The following is an 18,270-nucleotide window of genomic DNA, read 5'->3' as shown; positions in this document are numbered from 1 at the left end:
TTTTGAAAGAAATGTTGAACTTCCGAACTATTTAATATTTTTTTTAATTTAACTATTATTTTTTCTTCTTTTCTCCGCAGAATTTCTAAAGTTATTACAGAGTTAGAACCATTATTTACAAATGAAACACTTATGGGGCAATTGCAAAATATTTCTTATACTGTTAAGCCTATCACTGATCTACAAAATATTATCAATGAAGGCATTCGAAATTTTACACGTAAGTACACTTAATTTCATTTTTGTAATATACTGACGCATGATGGATGTAGGTTGCAATATGAAGGTTTTAATCCTACGTGCTTAAATGGCTGCAATGGATTGTATGCTCCCCGGGGAGTTGAAGAAGTATAAAGGGCCGTTGTGCCGTTCTGATCCGAGCCAGGGGTAATAATTGTAAAGTGCTTTGAGTACGGCGTGGGAAAGCGCTATATAAGAACCGAACATTAGTATTATTCATTACTATTATGCGCGTAATGACTTAAGAGTTCCACAACAAAACACCTTTTTATGCGAGTTGTAAGGAGAAGTTTGTCTTTATTCAAGTAAAAACAATCTCTTTTCGAGCCACAGTTTTTATTTACTATGTATTCAACTTATGGAGAATTTGGGTCACTTTCAAAGTTTGTTGCAATCACTGTTGTTACACATAAGCGAATGTTCGCGATCGTATTTGGAACTTTTGTTTTTAAATCTCAAAACTGGTCACTTGAAAACGTTCATCGACGTGGCTGCAACTCGTGGGTCGTACAAATTCTGACATGTCATCACACAGTATAGGCGATACAATGGAGGAAAGACGAAGACGTGAATCAAATAGTAGGCGATTGGTGAAACCTCACGTATTCGTTCTGTAGGTGCTATTGTAATTATGTGATATGTTATACAACGCTGAACATTACATTCGTACTGCCATGGTATATCCCTCCCGATACTGCCTCGCCGCTTTTGTTGTAGTCAAAGGTAATTTAACGGTGAATAGGCGGACACTATAGAGTATAGTCGGACAATAAAAAAATACAATACATTTGATTGTGATTGGCCTGGGGATAAGTTAAGCTCCAGAAAAGTATGTTAGTGTATTGAAGATACTATGCGCTTGTAGTCAACACACAGATATAAATAAGCAGTGTCTGGACTTCGAGGACGTGCGCCCTTTGTTACCATATCTGTCAACGGCGTAAAGGTTACACGAAATGTACGCAATTCTTACGAAACGACAACTTTGATTTTTGAGATAGTTAGGTTGGTCGTTGGGTAAAAGTGATAGCGCCATTATAAGGGACAGTTTGATTTGATTTCGTTTTAGACCAATGTTGCAACAATATTCCTAAAATTCTTAAATATGATGTCTAAATTTGGCTACTTCGCCTTTGGGTGAGGCTTAACCGGCAGTGACCTAATGTCATGAATGGTTTGTACATGTCTACAACACGGGTTGAGAACGTGAAATGGTTGATATCTAAAAACACGTAGAAAACATCTCATGATAATCATGACAAACGTATACTTATTTAGAACCTTTGGCCAAAATGAAGCTGTTCGATGGGATGCCATTTAAAATTGGCCACTTGCCACCAGACAAGAGTTGAAAAAAAATAAACAACTCGAAACTACCTGTAGTATTTAGCGCCCTCTATTGATGAGATATAACAATGACATTATATTGCTGTGTCTTATATACTGAAATGTTTGCACTTATTTAGAAAAACAATACAAAGTCCGAGATGTTTTCAAAGACGAAGACTACATCCGGAATTATCTTATCAATGAAGCTGGTATGGAAAAAGACGTAGTGTCTGTCCTTTTAAATGCTACAGTAAATGTTGATAGAGTAAGTACATGGTTTTTATCTGATTTCAGAAAATTATACGATTTCACGTTGAACATACCATTACATATAGGGACATATTGCTCACACTGGTATTGCAAGTATTGGAATGGTGTTATAGTATAGAATCATATCATCTCTATTTGTAGATCTTTAGTTACAAGATGTATGTATGTATGTATGTATGTATGTATGTATGTATGTATGTATGTATGTATGTATGTATGCATGCATGCATGCATGCATGCATGCATGCATGTATGTATGTATGTATGTATGTATGTATGTATGTATGTATGTATGTATGGGCTATGACCTCATGTTTTCATTCATTCATCCATCCATCCATCATTCATTCATCCATCCATCCATCCATCCATCCATCCATCCATCCATCCATCCATCCATCCATCCATCCATCCATCCATCCATCCATCTATCCATCCACCCACCCACCAACCCACCCATCCATCCATCCATCCACCCATCCATCCATCCATCCATCCACCCTCCCCACCTAATCACACGTTTAATGCATTTCCTCGTTCAATTTCGCCCAACAGATATTTGATTTATTTGGGTATGTAAACTTCAAAGCTATAGCATGCAATGTGACAGAGTTGACAAGATATTTACGATTTCAATACGATGCCAACATATCAGCTGTTGTCGATTCATTATGTAACATGAATGACACGTTGATACCAGTTGTTGTGGAAGAAGTTCAACAACAAATCGACGTGGGATACATCATCAGAGAGGTTAGTATCAGAGCACATTTATCATAACTTTTAACAAATTTGCAAAAGGGGTGGTTAATACATATATATAAATACAGTGACTAGTTGAGTTTTTGCAAAGGCCTTTACATGCATGAGTTGTAAAATTATAAACTGATAAAGAATGTTTACTGGTATGCTGAGTATCCTATAATCTAACAAAATGAAAATGAGATATTAAGGAGAAATTGCCACTTTTTCTAAATGGTACTATTTGTGTTTTTCTTATAAAGGTATCCGGAATTTTGGATCTTATTGGGAAGTACGACTGGGACAAAATTTTGGGAGATCTTGGTCAGTTACTTCAAGGTCTTGGTGACACCGAAGATATCGAGAAATTACTCCAAGACTTCCCGATATTACTGGATTTTATTGATATGATACCTCGATTACAAGAACTATATGATATCATCACATCAGGAATAGTTGATCTAGAGACCACTATGTAAGTTTAATATACTGTGTGTTCCTGAATTTTAAAAATTATAATTTTTTGAGTTTTCACACATTGTTTTGTCATTAGACTATCATGCATGAAGTAAACAAGAGGAAAAATAATAGTAATTATGAAAAAAAGAAGAGTATTAGATTGAAATAATTTCACTTTTGTCCTTATCAGATTTGAACACGTGATGGAAACATTCGATGCTGTTCTGGGTAATAACACAGTTTGGTTAAATGTACGAACGGGGTTGCAGCAGTTTGGTGTATTGGTGGAATTCTTCAACGAAAAGGTGGATGATGCTAAGTCGCAAGGTAAACGTCGTTTTCTTGTGTTTTCATATTCACTCTATAGTGTTCAGGATATTATGTACTAAGAGATATGTACAAAACACACAAACAAACAAACAAACAAACAAACAAACAAGCAAACAAACAAACAAACAAGCAAGCAAGCAAGCAAGCAAAGGAACCAACATACAATAAATTGAAAAGAAAAATTACCTACTTTGGTATTTTGAGTATATTATAATTCCGACGTTATACCCTCTGTGGAAATACAATAGTTAAAATGTAATTATAACGAAAGAAACGTTGTTAAAGTTGTTAATGGCCATGGAGACACAGACGGTTATCACCATATTTACAAAATTAACCGTAAACATTCATTTTTTAACAGGCGGGGGTATTATCGTGAGTGAGCTGCTCCGAAACAGTTCTGAGTTGGCGATATTCATCGACAGAAATTTTGGCCAAACTCCTGAGGTAGCCGACGCCTTGATGAATGCCGTCATTTCACCCGACACGTTAAGACAGCTCTTGAATAATCCAGATGACATCATTGCATCGCTGTGCAAAGAAACAAGTGTGCTGGATGTATTCACCTTCCCGAATGACGTGGATGTAGATGACGTAGAAGACAAATTCTGTAGAATGAACGTGACCTACTTGATGTATGAACTTATCAATCAGATGGACTTGACAGAGGTTGTGGAAGAGGTATGTGAACTCAGCAATATACTGCAGCCTATTCCATGTTACCGTTCATTGGTTCTCTTTTATACAACCACGCAGAAACCAATAAGTAACTGCACATTCTACACTGGCAATTTCGTACTACATTTAGTCCGAATAAACGTGTCGCAATTAGACACAGGCATGTTGGCGCCTATGTTTTGATGTCTGCATGTAATGTCTGCATGGTGGCACGTTAGTTCATTTCATTTAAGGCAAAATGTAGTAGGATCTGATTCATTCAATCTTGCTATCATAAAATGTAGCAAATGTAGTTTCCTATCGACTTCTACGTGGTTGTATCAAACAGAGCGAGTGAACAGTAACCTGCAACGCGCTATACATATATATTTATGACGTACCTAGTAAGTAGTCCTGTATGGTGCTGTGCTGTGGTCTGTGTTCTACCATACTGTCTTCCAGTGTGTTGCTTTGTATTATATGGCATAAAGCGGCGTGACTGTTCCTGTACGTATACTGTATTCAAGTTGTGTTGTACCGTCACACTGAATCGAAGCTTTCTCACATATAGACTCTGGTGGTTATATTTGAAACAACCATGCAGTTTTTTATATGAAGTACTTTCACGGTACATTAAAGTACAGGGTATGTGCTGTGATATGTTGACGCTGTTCTATTATACTGTAGCTTGATGTATGAATCATTTAGTGTTGTGTTGTGTTGTAAACAGAATTGTGCTGCGTTATATGTTACTCTGCATTGTGTTGCGTTGCGTTACTTTGCACTATGTTGACTTGTCTTGTGTTACACCGCATTGTGTTATACTACATTGTGTTGTGTTGTGTTGTGTTGTGTTGTGTTGTACTGTGTTGTGTTGTGTTGTGTTGTGTTGTGTTGTGTTGTGTTGTGTTGTGTTGTGTTGTGTTGTGTTGTGTTGTATGGTGTTATCCTGCATTGTGTTGCGTTGTTTTGAACATATTATAAATGTGACATCGACTGTTGAATGTTACCAATGATCAGAGAATTTAAACTAGTGATACTGTTCTTTCAGCTCACAAGGTACGGTGACAACGCAAATAACATGTTTGACATAAATTGGGAAGAAATATATGGAGACATAAAAATTCTGGTTGAAAGCCTTGAGTACATTCCCGCTGACTTAATTCAACAACTTCCAGAATTAATGGAAAGTATATCACAACTCAACTTGGATAAATGGATGGAATTATCCGAAGGAATTACCAATTCCAGTGTCCCTCTAGATTGGTGGATGGCTAGGGGGTCTGATATCATCGCTGGCTTGGTTGAACAACAGATGAAAAATACACAACTATGGCCGCATGCACAGAAAGCCACTATTCTGGAACACTTGATCCTTGATGCAACTTTATTAGTTACTGAAAAATTTACAGGTGAGGGCACTTTTACTGATTTGAATCTTTTTCCGCCTAACAGCTTCGAATTCACAGAGTAACTTTCACACAAAGAATTTTTTATTTTTTAGTTGGTTTACAGAATAATGTAAATGAGGACTTACATAATATTTATTAAAATTCAATGTATATGTTAGTGAAACAGATTTTGAATATTTTGATATGGTTTCATGGGTTCTCGCACTACGCATGTGTTCTTTTAGATTTATCTCGGACTGCTATCATATTTCTTTTCTCCGACCAGGTGAAGCATTCTGTCCTGAAGGCTGGCACCGAGAGCACACATCGTGCTATCGTCCCGTGGAGATGGAAGCAACGATGTCGACAGCAAACGATCACTGCAACAGTATGGTATTAGAGTCTCACTTGGTTGTTATTGATAGCACTGAAGAACAGGCCACGCTTGAGAAAATAGGGTAAACATATGTTCAGTTTTCTAGAGTAAATTTCATTCTTGGAATGCTTTAGTGAGTCTGAGTATAGTTATGGAGCTAAAATAACATTGACAGTAATGTGTTTGGCGTATTATAAATATTATTTGTTTGTTTAAATTCATTGTTAACTAAACTAAGTTATTTCGATCATTTTCAGTGGCAACTACAACGCCTGGATAGGATACGCCAGTGCAGACGTTTGGCTGAATGGTGAAAGCGTGACTTACGAGAATTGGGCACCTGGTGCTCAAAACGGAGACTGCGCAGTGGCCAACTTTGGACACGAGGGAACCTGGAGCACACACGACTGCGCTTCGACAGCTGCAGGCTTTGTCTGCGAAGCTTCACAAGGTAACGTATATGATTTTTTCTGAATGTAATTCAATCAGTTTATATAATGTCATACTTTACATATGTATACTGAAGAAACAAAAAAAATGAAATATTCAATTTTCATTTTGCAGGACCCTCGATAATGAGAGAAGTTATGGAAGACCCCTTCATTGAAATGATAATGAGTATGTCTGATTTGGGCCCTGATGTAATACAAGTTGTACTATCCGCTGTCCTCAATGAAGACGTTATCGAGGTAAAACGACATTTAATTGATTTTACCAGATTGTTATAATTCATAGATTACCTTTTCTAGTGTACTTTTGCACTCGTCTAAATAAAGTAATAGTATTGTCTCAGTTAAATGTTCAGAAAAACAGAACTGGAAGATTTCACAGAATATTTGAAAGCTAGTTACATGTATGACCACTTTCTAATTAAATATGTTTGTAGTTACATTTTAATTAAATTTATAAGAATCTGGAGTTGGATAGTAATCAAACAACAGTTTGGAGTTCATTTTTAATTAAAAAGTGACAACAAGCTTGAGTTGCATTTTTAATTAAAAATGTCCACCGTCTGGAGTTGCTTTTTTCTACAGTTTGGACTTCATCATTAATTAAAATGGTAGCAATCTGGTGTTGCCTTTAAATTAGAATGACTGAAGTTCCCTTTTAATTGACATGAAAACAGTCTGGAGTATTTTCTTAATTAAAATGACAACAGTTTGGAGTTTCATATTAATTGATATACCACAATCTGGAGTTCCGTTTTAGTTAAAATGACAACAGTCTTCATCAGTCTGGAATTCAAAATTTCCCTTTTCTCGGATTCGCAGCAATTGATTACACAAGGCATGCCAAATTCCACCAATATATTTTGTGAAGACGCTATCCAGTACCCAGACACTGTGAACGCCACTCTTATAAAGGAAACGCTGTGTCACTTTGATTTTCAACAAATGATTGACGAATCAACACAAAAATGGAATTATGACAGCATCACTGAAAAGGTAAGAATCAAACCATATTGAATGTCTAACTAATCTATATTTTTGCTCAAAGCGTTTTCCTGTGGAACAAAATCACACACATAAAGTTGTAAATGACGACAATCTAATTACACCATACTATCTGCAATTCCGAAATGATTCGCCAGAGCTTTCGACCATAATTTCAAGCCATGTTCACTTGCTGCCACTAGATGGCGTCGTTGTAGATTTCATATCACAATAATTGTATCACTGTCTTCATTCGCTAGTTAATGATGTTCCTTGAAGTGTACCACACCGACGTCACGGAATTAACAGCAGAACATCTGAAATATGCAAATCTATCTGTTGTTGCCGCCAAAGTTGGAGTTTTACAACAGCAGATAACCGAACTGACAATGAACCCAATGGACTTCAACTTAATGCTCATGCGTGTACTTCATCATGTGAACTTTACCGAAATCTCCCACACCTTAAACCAACTTCTAGGGATGACTCGGGTAGTCCGAACTTTGGAAGACTCGTAAGTTTAAAGTTATCTTTCAAATATTTTACGTCAGCAGAATTGATAGAAAACACATGATTAATTTTTACCACCTGTTGTTTTTATAAGACAGACAAACAAACAAACAAACAAACAAACAAACAAACAAACAAAAAGACCCTCGCCAAAAAACCGACACATTATAAGAATTTATAACTGCCATGCCAAACCTGACAAGCTGAAGTAAATTAAATGAATATCATTTTCAGACAAAAAAAACTAATTAGATCGAGGAGATCGTGCAAAACAAAATTGATATTTGATCCAATCTAATTAAATTGTGAAATTGAGATTAATTTAATTAAAGCGAAAAAGTCGATTTTAATTAACTTCAGCTTTCTTTCCTACAATAGAGCGCCTATTGTAGACAAGTAAAGATAACCATAAATGTACAATGTTGGCACATCAAAATTCTTGAAATAACGCCAACAAATACTGAGGCCAGCTAGAACAAAATGAAACCCCCTGACATGGTTTAGTAATTGATTCGGCCGACTGTTCTGGGTCACCTAAGGAAGTAGAAATGCTGCTCTGTTATTTGATCTATTGTCGATATACGCGAGAATGTAATTCAATGGGGATCGGAACAGCACCCTCTGTGATCAAGGCTTCACAAAGTTGTTATGGCATTTTATCATGTTTATCTAAAGCTTTGATTTTCTTTTTTCTGCAGAACGAATATGTTGACACAAACATTGATGGACTTATTGGCCATGGACATCATGACCATGGCGCCATACCTAAGATACTCTAACTATGTCATGAAATCAACCAATAAAGTATACGATATGTTAGAAGGTGAGAAAACACTTATTTGGTCATGTGTGGAACGTTTTTTTTTCTATGGAAAATGTGTAAACATGGAAAGTTATTCTATCCAGATAAAGAAGTAAACCGATTACAAAATAACAAAAAAAAACCAACCCAACAACGAGAAATAAAATTTGAATCGTTCTAGCAAAACATATTTTGATATTTTGTTATGAATTATGTTAACGACTCGGAGCCCAAAGTTATAAAAGTCTACACCATCTACGTCATACGGCCTCAATTTTGTCATTCATTAAACTTAATATGAATTATTAAAAAATAAGCGAGGGAGTTTTCATTGATTTTGTTTTATTTCTTTCAGGATTGTCACGTGGCGAAATGTACACTGGCCCACCGGAAATGACGAAATTCATGAGAGGCATGATGGGTATAATGGAACAATCAGAAGATATCATGGTACCAGTGTTGACGGTTGTCATGAACCAAGAATTGGTAGGCCATCTTGAAACAATCTTCAAAAAGAAAGATACTCTTGTGGACACAAAAATACGTTTCAACATACTTTCATTTTGTTTTCAATTTTGGAGTAAGATATATTTAGAGAAGCCATTAAAGTCTGTGATCCATTTTGTAGCACAAGCAAGAAGTTTTGAAAGGGAGTAAAATACCCCTTGATAAACCACGTAAAACACACGACTTTTTGCAATGTGAACTTATATGCAATTTTCTACATCTTTCTTAAGGGTCTTGTTATGGATGTAGAAACCTTGGAACGCATGTTCTGTGATGCTGACGAACGCCAGAGGATGTTCAATTTCCCGCCTTCTGCAGATTTAGTAGTCTTTGATGATTACTTTTGTAAAATTAATGTCACCGTCTTCATGGAAGAACTTCAGAGAGAATTTTATCTCAGGGAAATGGCCGAAGGAGTAAGTATATTAGTTTCAAAAACAATGAGTACCATTGTCATTTTCGAAGGTTTGCTGAGTATGGTTTATGCAATTCACAAACTCATTACATTCCATTAAAACAGAAAATGGAAGCGAATGGCAAGCAACCATGTACGTCGATGGTCAGAGATTCTCGTACAAAACGACACATTCTTTGAGTACCTGTTCCATAAAATTATACTTTCGTCTAATAGGAAGCACTGATTATGGAGATGATGTCAGGAATGAACATGACAGCAAGTAGTGAACCCTTCGATTTAGAAGACTACATTCAGACTTCAAACACTTTTAACGACAACATAATGAGACTTGAGAATGTCACTATGGAGATCGTCAAACGATATGACTTTACTGTTGTCATGACGACACTAGCGTCACTGAATACCACTTCACCTTACGAAGAAATGACTCTAGAAGCGTAAGTTTATACATAATAGTTCTCTTCATCGATTTTGCCAAACAGTTTCTTCATTGTTAGAAGGGGAACACCACGACATATTATGTTCATATTTATGTGTACGATTGTTGCCGAAAGAAAATGTCAGTTTTGATTTAAAAAAAAACACTGAGACACAACTCATCTATTTAACCTTATTTGCTTTTATCTTCAGTGTAAATCTCCACAGTTTATAACACAAATGCCTTTTTGGAAAAAAACTAGATTTTCCTATTAAAATGGCTTCACACATGCTTCGAGTAGTGAACTATACAAATAAACCCTTTTCAGAGTAGAACAACAAACTTGATTGTTCGTCTGGTAATGAAAATACCGAAAGGATACGACAAAAAGTTGGGATATTGTCACCTATCTGTATACAAACTTTCAATAGGCCATTGGAGACTGCAAACAGGACATTGAGAATACAGCGCCCTCGCTTAAATTGGGGGTATCATCACCTCATAGTACCGTTTCTTAAGAGCTTTGTCCCTTCTGTAGAAGTGTAAATCAGGGATGTTTTTCCATTGTTCAGACACCGAGGAAAGCAGCAGTGCTCTATGATTAACCAAGTAACCTATACATGGATAACCCCAAGGTACACATAGACAGGAAGTAGAGCGCCACCATGGCAAATTTTGGAAAGGCCTATTGAACCTTTTTCATTTTCACTTTTAGTCTGCTGAGTACTATTGGCGATATGACCTTTGAAACGTTGAATGGAATAATGATGACGTATGAGATGCGTTTACCAATGGATATAGAACACAGTATGAGAATGCAACACCAGATCTACAAAATAATGAACAGACACTTTGAGATAATGGAAGGTACGTGACTTGGTATCATTTAAATACTCTGCTAGAACAATGACATCAAATTAGAACTACAAAAAAATGTTCATATGCATTATTTTCCTCAGACGTGGTCACCTAAACTCGTATTTCTCTTTGACAGGCATTGCTAACGGTGAAATGGTTGTGAATGCGACAACACTGAGGAACTTTTACATCGCTGTGACCAACTTTCTGAAGCCGGACTCGAAGATATTGGAAGCCATGATTGTAGCATTTACAGATCAAACAAAGGTATGGTTATTTTTTTAGACATTCAGTCTTATGGTTTGATGTAGATTGAAGGGTATATATAACAAGACAATATTTGTGTGAATGTCGTTCAAAAATGAAGACTGGGTTGAGCTAACAAATATAGGGAAGGAATAGAACTATTTGATAGACGTTCTCTTCGTATAGTATGAGCACATTATGACATCCAATAAATACGTGGTCTATCAAGGTATATTGTGGGGTCACTGACCTTAGCTCTGAAAATAAACAAATGTCTTTCCATGAGTAGGTAATCTAGTTCATATTTTCATGTCAAGTTGAAATAGTCCATAGATTCCATTGAATTATGGTAAATTGATAGCATATCGAAATTATGAAGTCACATATTTAGCATAAAGGAGCCGATGGCAGACACGTTTTCCTATGTGACAACATCCATGGCTAAGATTTAATCCTTCATTTTTCACTTAGATCCAACAATTATCAACGATAGATGATCCAATGGCGATATTATGCGACGAACAGGAGCTTCGTGATCTGTTGGGTCTAGATCCTTCTGTTGACATTTCAGCTTTTGAGCATATATGTCGTGTGGACTGGGATGTATTGTGGCAGGAAATGCAGGAAGAGTTACACATTGATGTATTCATGCGACAGGTACTCAAAATAAAATACCTCTGACACCTTACGATTTGTTTAATTATGTGACATCTCTCAGAGAGCAATTCAGGTGTATTTATTCAGTATTTACGTAAGTGTCAGTATCTTGACCTGTGCCCCCAAACTAAAGTTGACAGTGAATAGCACCATTGGTAATAGATGCAGTCGAGGTCTATTGAGAAAGAAAGATTCTCTTCTAATTCAATTTCCTTCCAAAATTTTTAGTAACTTCTCTTTTCAACATAGCGCTAGTAAAATATCGAAAAGTTGTGATACAGTGACAAATATCCCATGATAAGCAATTGTAGCCGAACGTATGTTTGAAAACTGTCTGTTATTTATCTGTTACCGTGCATCGTGTTATGCATATTTGGGCATAGAAAAGATGTAATTATCAGTAAAAACTGTGTCAAATGACGTCATCTAATAATATGATACACATGATGTATAAAAAGATAACATTCCCCATTTTTGAAAGAATTCATGATTGACTGATTTTTTTCTTCGAACAGATTATGTCAATGTCACCTAACTCCTCAATGTCACATCCATCAAATGTCACCATGGCCCCTTTTGACTGGGTACAATACTGGAAAGACTCTAACAAATTTAACGAAAACATCGGAAATGCTGTCGCCATGACAACGAAGATGCTGGAGCAGTTCAACATGACAGTTCTGTTCAATCAACTGATGGCAAGCTCAATGGCTTCTTATGAAGAATTGGTCGGAAGTGACTTGGAAACGTACGTACCTTTACTTTGAACTTGATGCATGGAAGTTTATTTAAAGGCCACATCCGTCACTGTCATAAAGATTATGTCAAAGTTTTATCTGAACACAGATGAAATATCAACTCTTCCTAGAGGAATTTTAATCATTGACTGTGTAATAAGTTTGTATGAGTAAACAATACGGCCAATAAGTAATATACCAGAAGATGTTGCTTTTTTAATTGTAAGATCTCTGTTTATAACACTTTGCTCTCATCTGTTAATGAAAATATTCATACCATGATTTCAAAGTTAGTGGAAAATACCAGGAAATGTTGAATGTAGTGATTTATTTACTATCCTGATAAATATAAAGTCATTAGGTTCCAATCAATTTACGTATTGCCAATAACTAAGTGTACGAAAGTGTGTAATACTTTTGATGTTTCATTTTACAGAACTATTCCCGGCTTAATCATTTTCGCCGGTGGAATTGCAGGAGAAGCAACGGGAACTCAAAACATGTATGAACCATTTTTATGGTCGATATATTACTTAATAGAGACGATGAACAGTCAATTAGGGCTTGCATCAGGTAAGTTTGCGTGAAAGATTTAGTGTCTTTCAGATTTTGTCCAAAAAGTATGTTTACATCTAAGACTGGTTTGAATTACTCTAACGATGCTATTTCTATCTGTATCTAATACAATTGTCCTATATTACCGGAAAAAAATAGTTCTTCCTTTTGAGAGATCCGTACCCTCAAATATTTACTTTGCAACACTGACCCCCAAACCACAACGATGTCTATGAACGGTTTGAAACTGTCATCTGCCGTCATTCTACTATGACCCATCACAACAGCGCCACCATAGACCAATAGTACATGTACATAGAGGCACAAGAGCTCACAATAACTAGAACAAAGTGCGGCAAGACCATTACTTTACTACAATGACTACAACTTACCAACTTTTTTCTTCATTCTTGTAGATTTCGCTGATGGTAACCTTCATTTTGATAGTGAGGATCTGACAAACTTCTACGATGGTATTTCAATGATACTCCACCATGGCCCAGTCTTCCTAGAGACTGTACTTGATACGATAATGGATCCAACTAAAGTAAGTACAATAATCAGAGCATATCTAGCTGTCAGTCAGTCAGTCAGTCAGTCAGTCAGTCTGTCTGTCTGTCTGTCTGTCTGTCTGTCTGTCTGCTCTCTGTCTCACTATTTAGTGAAAATCATATGCCTTATATGAACAATTATGTCACATGACATGATCAGAAGCGTTAACGAAATTTAATAACACGGTCTTGCAGGTTTAACCAATGAATAAGATTTATCAGACCAGTACATCATTAATTGAGTTGTCTGCTTTGATTTCTTCATTTCTTCATCTATAGTCTGCATTTATTGGACAAACCCAAGACTGGGTCGGACTTTTCTGTGACTCCGCACAACGAGCCAGGTTCTTTACTTTCCCTGAAAACTTCAACATCTCCGTCTTAGATGACACGTTCTGTAAGGTGAATTACACGAGTTTGGTACCAGGCCTCATTGCGGAAATAACTCCAATGCAACAACTGATTTCTCAGGTAAGAAAGGAAGCCATACCATTACCTTCAAATAGCAGTTTAGGCAAAAGACAGTAATGTCTGTGAGGACAAGTTTGAAATACTGTACGTAGGTAAATGGGAAAGAAATATTGTGATGGACGTCGGTGGAGAAGTGTCTGCCTGACATTGTAATGACTACGATAAAACGACCCCATACACAAAAACAAGTTGTTTGCACAGCTTTTGTCTTTGAACTTGATCTATTTGATAGCTAGCATATTATAGAAGGATACTGAAAACGTTCAACATTTTATAACATTTGACTTTTTAATTTTGGACTTTGATTTTGTACTTTAAAAGGATTGTCTTGGTATATTTTTATCTTTACTTATTTCTGCACATTTTCATTCAGCTTGAAGTACTGCACCTCACATTATCGGATAATGCAACTAACGACGTCTCTAGCGAACCATTTGATTGGAATAATTTTATGCTGAGTGTATCTCACTTATCCGAGAACTCGATGCCGTATTTGAATTTAACTATGGAAACAGTTATCGGCCAGTACGGAACTGTGGACTGGGATAGTCTCATGACTAACGTGATGGCAAGAGCACAAGGCAGATATATGGAATTGTTGAATTCTGGACCAGAAATGTGAGTGCATTTGAATTTTATTCGAACTCAACTCAAGTGGACAGGATAACTAAGTAAAACAGTGTATTGTTCAATTACTCTTAAGACATCATTATAATTCCGAAGATATCAAAAATCTCACAATACTGTATTTCTTATAGTATTGATAATCTATTGATAAATATACACATAGAGATGTTATATCACAAATAGTGTTATCTCATAGACTAACATACAGACAGATCAAAACAGTCACAAATGTCCTAATACTACATATTATAGCATAGTCATTAAATGAATTTTAACAATGTCGCGTGTATTTTGTATATAAGAATACTAATATTAGAACAAATTAATAATTATATTTCAAATGTGGTTGACTTTCCACATATATTATTAAATACTGCCAAATTATCTTTATATCTATTTTGTGTCTTTTGCACTTTTCTTCAGAATAATTTCGTGTAATTTCCAGAATAATGCCGTGTTAACATCAGGAACTGTAATTTCGTTTTTGATGTCTTACATTTTAGGATACCCATGATGTTACGGCTTAGTGGAGAGATGCTGGAACAAACTGATATGTGGTCTCTATATGAACCATTCTTCAGTCTCACGAACGGATTGATTAAAGGAATGAATGGACATCTTGAACTTATCCGTGGTAAGCTTTCTTGTAATTTGTGTTTGACAATACTATGTTATTAGAATAGCAACTCACAAGTATATCGTTTCATTTACACCGTAAATAACAGTGCATGACGTCATTTTATGTTTAAGAGTGAACCGCTTCAATATTTTGTAGGTTATCTTCTTGGTACGTTTTCTACAGTATCATTTTTCTTCTGAGACCTGTCTAGTCAATACACCACTTATATAATATGACAATGAACGTTGAATAACTGCCCTATTACTTTGTCTTGTATTATTGTTTGTGTGGAAATACCAAAATCTCAAAATCACTTTCACTCTCGACAGCTACCTCTGGTGATGACGTCATGAATAATATGGGTGACCAAACAAGGCTGTTTGTAGACGGAATTACAGAAACTATGAAACAATTCCCGGATATATTTCAAATCATGATGGAAGTTTTCATAGATCAAACAAAGGTAATTTTATTCATGTGGAATACACTATAAATATTTGATGGTCTCTACGTCAATCTGTCAATACATGTATCTCTTAAACCATTTTTAACCAAATGGCCAGATAATTTAACAAATTTTTTTCAAAGAATGTCAAAATATACAGATATCTATGTTTTCAACAAGATAACAAGATGACCTTCTAAATATTGTCACACTTTGTAGCCTCTAAGATATAGGTAATCTTTAGATATGCATAGCTTTACTTAAAGGGGAATTAATGTGCCCATACCTTCGTAGTTTCATTAGCATATATTTTCATACAACTGCTTAGATATTATTTTATCAGCTTTACATTCAACATATATTATGTACAAAGTGGTTTTATACTACTAAAGCTAACCATTAATATCGTATTTGTGTTCTAGTCTTCCCAGGCAGCAATGTATATACCGTACCTTTGTGAAAGCGAAGAGGCGAGAACATGGTACGGATTCACATCAAGTATGAATGTGTCCTTTCTGGATGACTACTTCTGTATGGTGAATTATACCATCTTGATGGAAGAGCTTGGAGAAATGCACAACGTGGATAGCATTGAAATGGATGTACGTTTATTACACTTAAAGGTTTTCTTTAATAATATACATGAGCTAAATAGCAGATTATTACTTTCTTGAGATATTTATTAATCATAATTGTGTAAGTCTTTTGGTTCATTTTGTACGATTATCTTGATTTCAAATATTGGAAAAAAACTTGAATGAAATGCTGTGGTAACACCAGGAGTGTGTAATCAATTGACAAAAGGTACTTTGAACATCATGTGGAGGAAAAGATGACACTGATAATCTGTTCATACTTCTTGTGTAAGTGCTAGAATAAGTACCTTATGGCTATCAGAAAACATTAACATTTGTTTGTTTTTGTTTTGTAGATCAATAAAGTTAACCAAGTGCTTGATGGAGTATATGCAAATCACAGCACAGAGTTGCAGCCTTTTGATTGGGAGGTATTCGTAGATAACTTCAACGAATTGACAAGTACCTTAATGTTGCTACCCAATATGACTATGACATGGGGATCCCAATACGATTGGACCGCAATACTTGAAACTATGGAGACGACGGCAGCAAGAATGCAGTTGACCCAAAATGACAGGTAGGTAGTCATACCAGTATTGCCGACATGTGTTTAGGGGTGCATACCCCTGTCTCATTTGTTGTTACTGAATATGTTAACTTAGTAAAGTAGGTCTTACCATTATTTTAAAACGTAATTTTAACGTATTTGCATTATTTTTTTATAAATCCCATTCATCATTAATATTCTTTACTCAGTACGTTGAAACAATACTAGCAGATATCTGTATGTCTTAAACGTGTTTCCATGTAAACAATGGGTGTTTTGTTTTGTATTGTTTTTTTGGACAGTTGGATGACGTGGTTTGTTCAGAACATGGGATTGTATGACATTGTTTGGGGAGAGGATCCAGTCTGGATTGAAATGAAGAGGAATGTGAAATTGCAGTATTACATCTACAAATACACGAACGCTAAAATGCAGCAAATACTTGGTAAGTTTGGAAATGAGACTTTGCTATTTTCAATCTGTACAACAGGTAGCTTTATTTGCAAACGGATGTTTTCAATAAAGAAAACGCATCACTTTGAATCCAGTACATTAATGTCCACAGTGTATATATCGAATGTTTAGGCAACATTTACATTCAAAACATATACTGTAAAAAATAGCATTTATTTTGGCCTGTCCATATAGTCATTTTGACGAGATTTTACACAACTATTTCAGGTTGTACGCGTTGGTAATGGTGTAGGGATAGAGAGATGTGTGAAGCACTAAAAGTATAATATATACACTTTTCCTGAAAGCTTACATTTACATGAGGTATTTTATAGAAGCTGTTTTTTAAAAACACAAAGAAAACTGGATGGTCTCAACAAAACTAAATCCAAAGGCTTTCCAAAAAGTTCTTACTAGCTTTTGAACTAAACAAGTCATCTGTGTTTATGTAATGATGTCTGACGAATATTCTAAGGATATAAAGAAGTCATGCCTGTCAAATACACAAACTAAATCTAACAAATTAACGTAGACTTTGGCTCATCCATATAGTCATTTTGGCGATATTTTGCATAACTATTTCAGGTTGTATGCATTGGTTATGGTGATTAATTCATCCGAAAACATATGAAATGTATAATCTTTAACAAAATTTATGATAAAGCTCATAGAAAAATTTTGAACGTCTTGGTTACATCTTTTTAAATAAAATAACATAACAGAAGTCTTTATAGCATATTTTGGTAGGCACATTCCTTGCTATAAAAATTCATATAACATTTGTTAGAAAATTCAATATAACATTTTAAATTACAGACAATGGTCTAACGCTTGATGTGCTGCTCCAGAACTCGACGACATTTCTAGAACTCATCAGGGAAACGTCGAAGCTTTTACCAGATTTGATGGAAGTGTCGCTGTTAATTGCCACACAACCAGAAAAGGTGAGGAATATTGTTCCCGTTTCCAATGTTTTATATTCGGAATTCTTTGACTATGTTACGTTCTAATGGTCGTATGCAGTGTATATTATCTTTTCATATTC

General features: G+C 35.6%; 1 protein-coding gene across 1 annotated transcript in view; it reads left to right on the top strand.

Annotated features, from left to right (window-relative positions):
* The window catches only part of LOC144445203 (uncharacterized), a 94,377-nt gene that overhangs the window by 5,564 nt on the left and 70,543 nt on the right, over nucleotides 1-18,270 (top strand). Inside the window, exons 5-34 of the mRNA XM_078134746.1 lie at nucleotides 81-220; nucleotides 1,707-1,834; nucleotides 2,395-2,592; nucleotides 2,844-3,055; nucleotides 3,230-3,366; nucleotides 3,731-4,050; nucleotides 5,078-5,438; nucleotides 5,704-5,875; nucleotides 6,051-6,244; nucleotides 6,358-6,482; nucleotides 7,065-7,238; nucleotides 7,487-7,740; nucleotides 8,435-8,559; nucleotides 8,894-9,024; nucleotides 9,276-9,461; nucleotides 9,677-9,900; nucleotides 10,597-10,748; nucleotides 10,876-11,006; nucleotides 11,457-11,642; nucleotides 12,158-12,390; nucleotides 12,816-12,952; nucleotides 13,351-13,481; nucleotides 13,765-13,956; nucleotides 14,330-14,574; nucleotides 15,087-15,217; nucleotides 15,532-15,665; nucleotides 16,070-16,249; nucleotides 16,579-16,802; nucleotides 17,075-17,217; nucleotides 18,042-18,169. Of these exons, the coding sequence (XP_077990872.1) occupies nucleotides 81-220; nucleotides 1,707-1,834; nucleotides 2,395-2,592; nucleotides 2,844-3,055; nucleotides 3,230-3,366; nucleotides 3,731-4,050; nucleotides 5,078-5,438; nucleotides 5,704-5,875; nucleotides 6,051-6,244; nucleotides 6,358-6,482; nucleotides 7,065-7,238; nucleotides 7,487-7,740; nucleotides 8,435-8,559; nucleotides 8,894-9,024; nucleotides 9,276-9,461; nucleotides 9,677-9,900; nucleotides 10,597-10,748; nucleotides 10,876-11,006; nucleotides 11,457-11,642; nucleotides 12,158-12,390; nucleotides 12,816-12,952; nucleotides 13,351-13,481; nucleotides 13,765-13,956; nucleotides 14,330-14,574; nucleotides 15,087-15,217; nucleotides 15,532-15,665; nucleotides 16,070-16,249; nucleotides 16,579-16,802; nucleotides 17,075-17,217; nucleotides 18,042-18,169 (5,428 nt within the window). The remainder of the gene's footprint in view (nucleotides 1-80; nucleotides 221-1,706; nucleotides 1,835-2,394; nucleotides 2,593-2,843; nucleotides 3,056-3,229; nucleotides 3,367-3,730; nucleotides 4,051-5,077; nucleotides 5,439-5,703; nucleotides 5,876-6,050; nucleotides 6,245-6,357; nucleotides 6,483-7,064; nucleotides 7,239-7,486; nucleotides 7,741-8,434; nucleotides 8,560-8,893; nucleotides 9,025-9,275; nucleotides 9,462-9,676; nucleotides 9,901-10,596; nucleotides 10,749-10,875; nucleotides 11,007-11,456; nucleotides 11,643-12,157; nucleotides 12,391-12,815; nucleotides 12,953-13,350; nucleotides 13,482-13,764; nucleotides 13,957-14,329; nucleotides 14,575-15,086; nucleotides 15,218-15,531; nucleotides 15,666-16,069; nucleotides 16,250-16,578; nucleotides 16,803-17,074; nucleotides 17,218-18,041; nucleotides 18,170-18,270) is intronic.

Source organism: Glandiceps talaboti, chromosome 14 (assembly GCF_964340395.1).
Source record: "Glandiceps talaboti chromosome 14, keGlaTala1.1, whole genome shotgun sequence".
Lineage (NCBI taxonomy): Eukaryota > Metazoa > Hemichordata > Enteropneusta > Spengelidae > Glandiceps > Glandiceps talaboti.
Note: the sequence above shows the minus strand (reverse complement) of the source record. Positions and strands in the feature narration are given on the sequence as shown.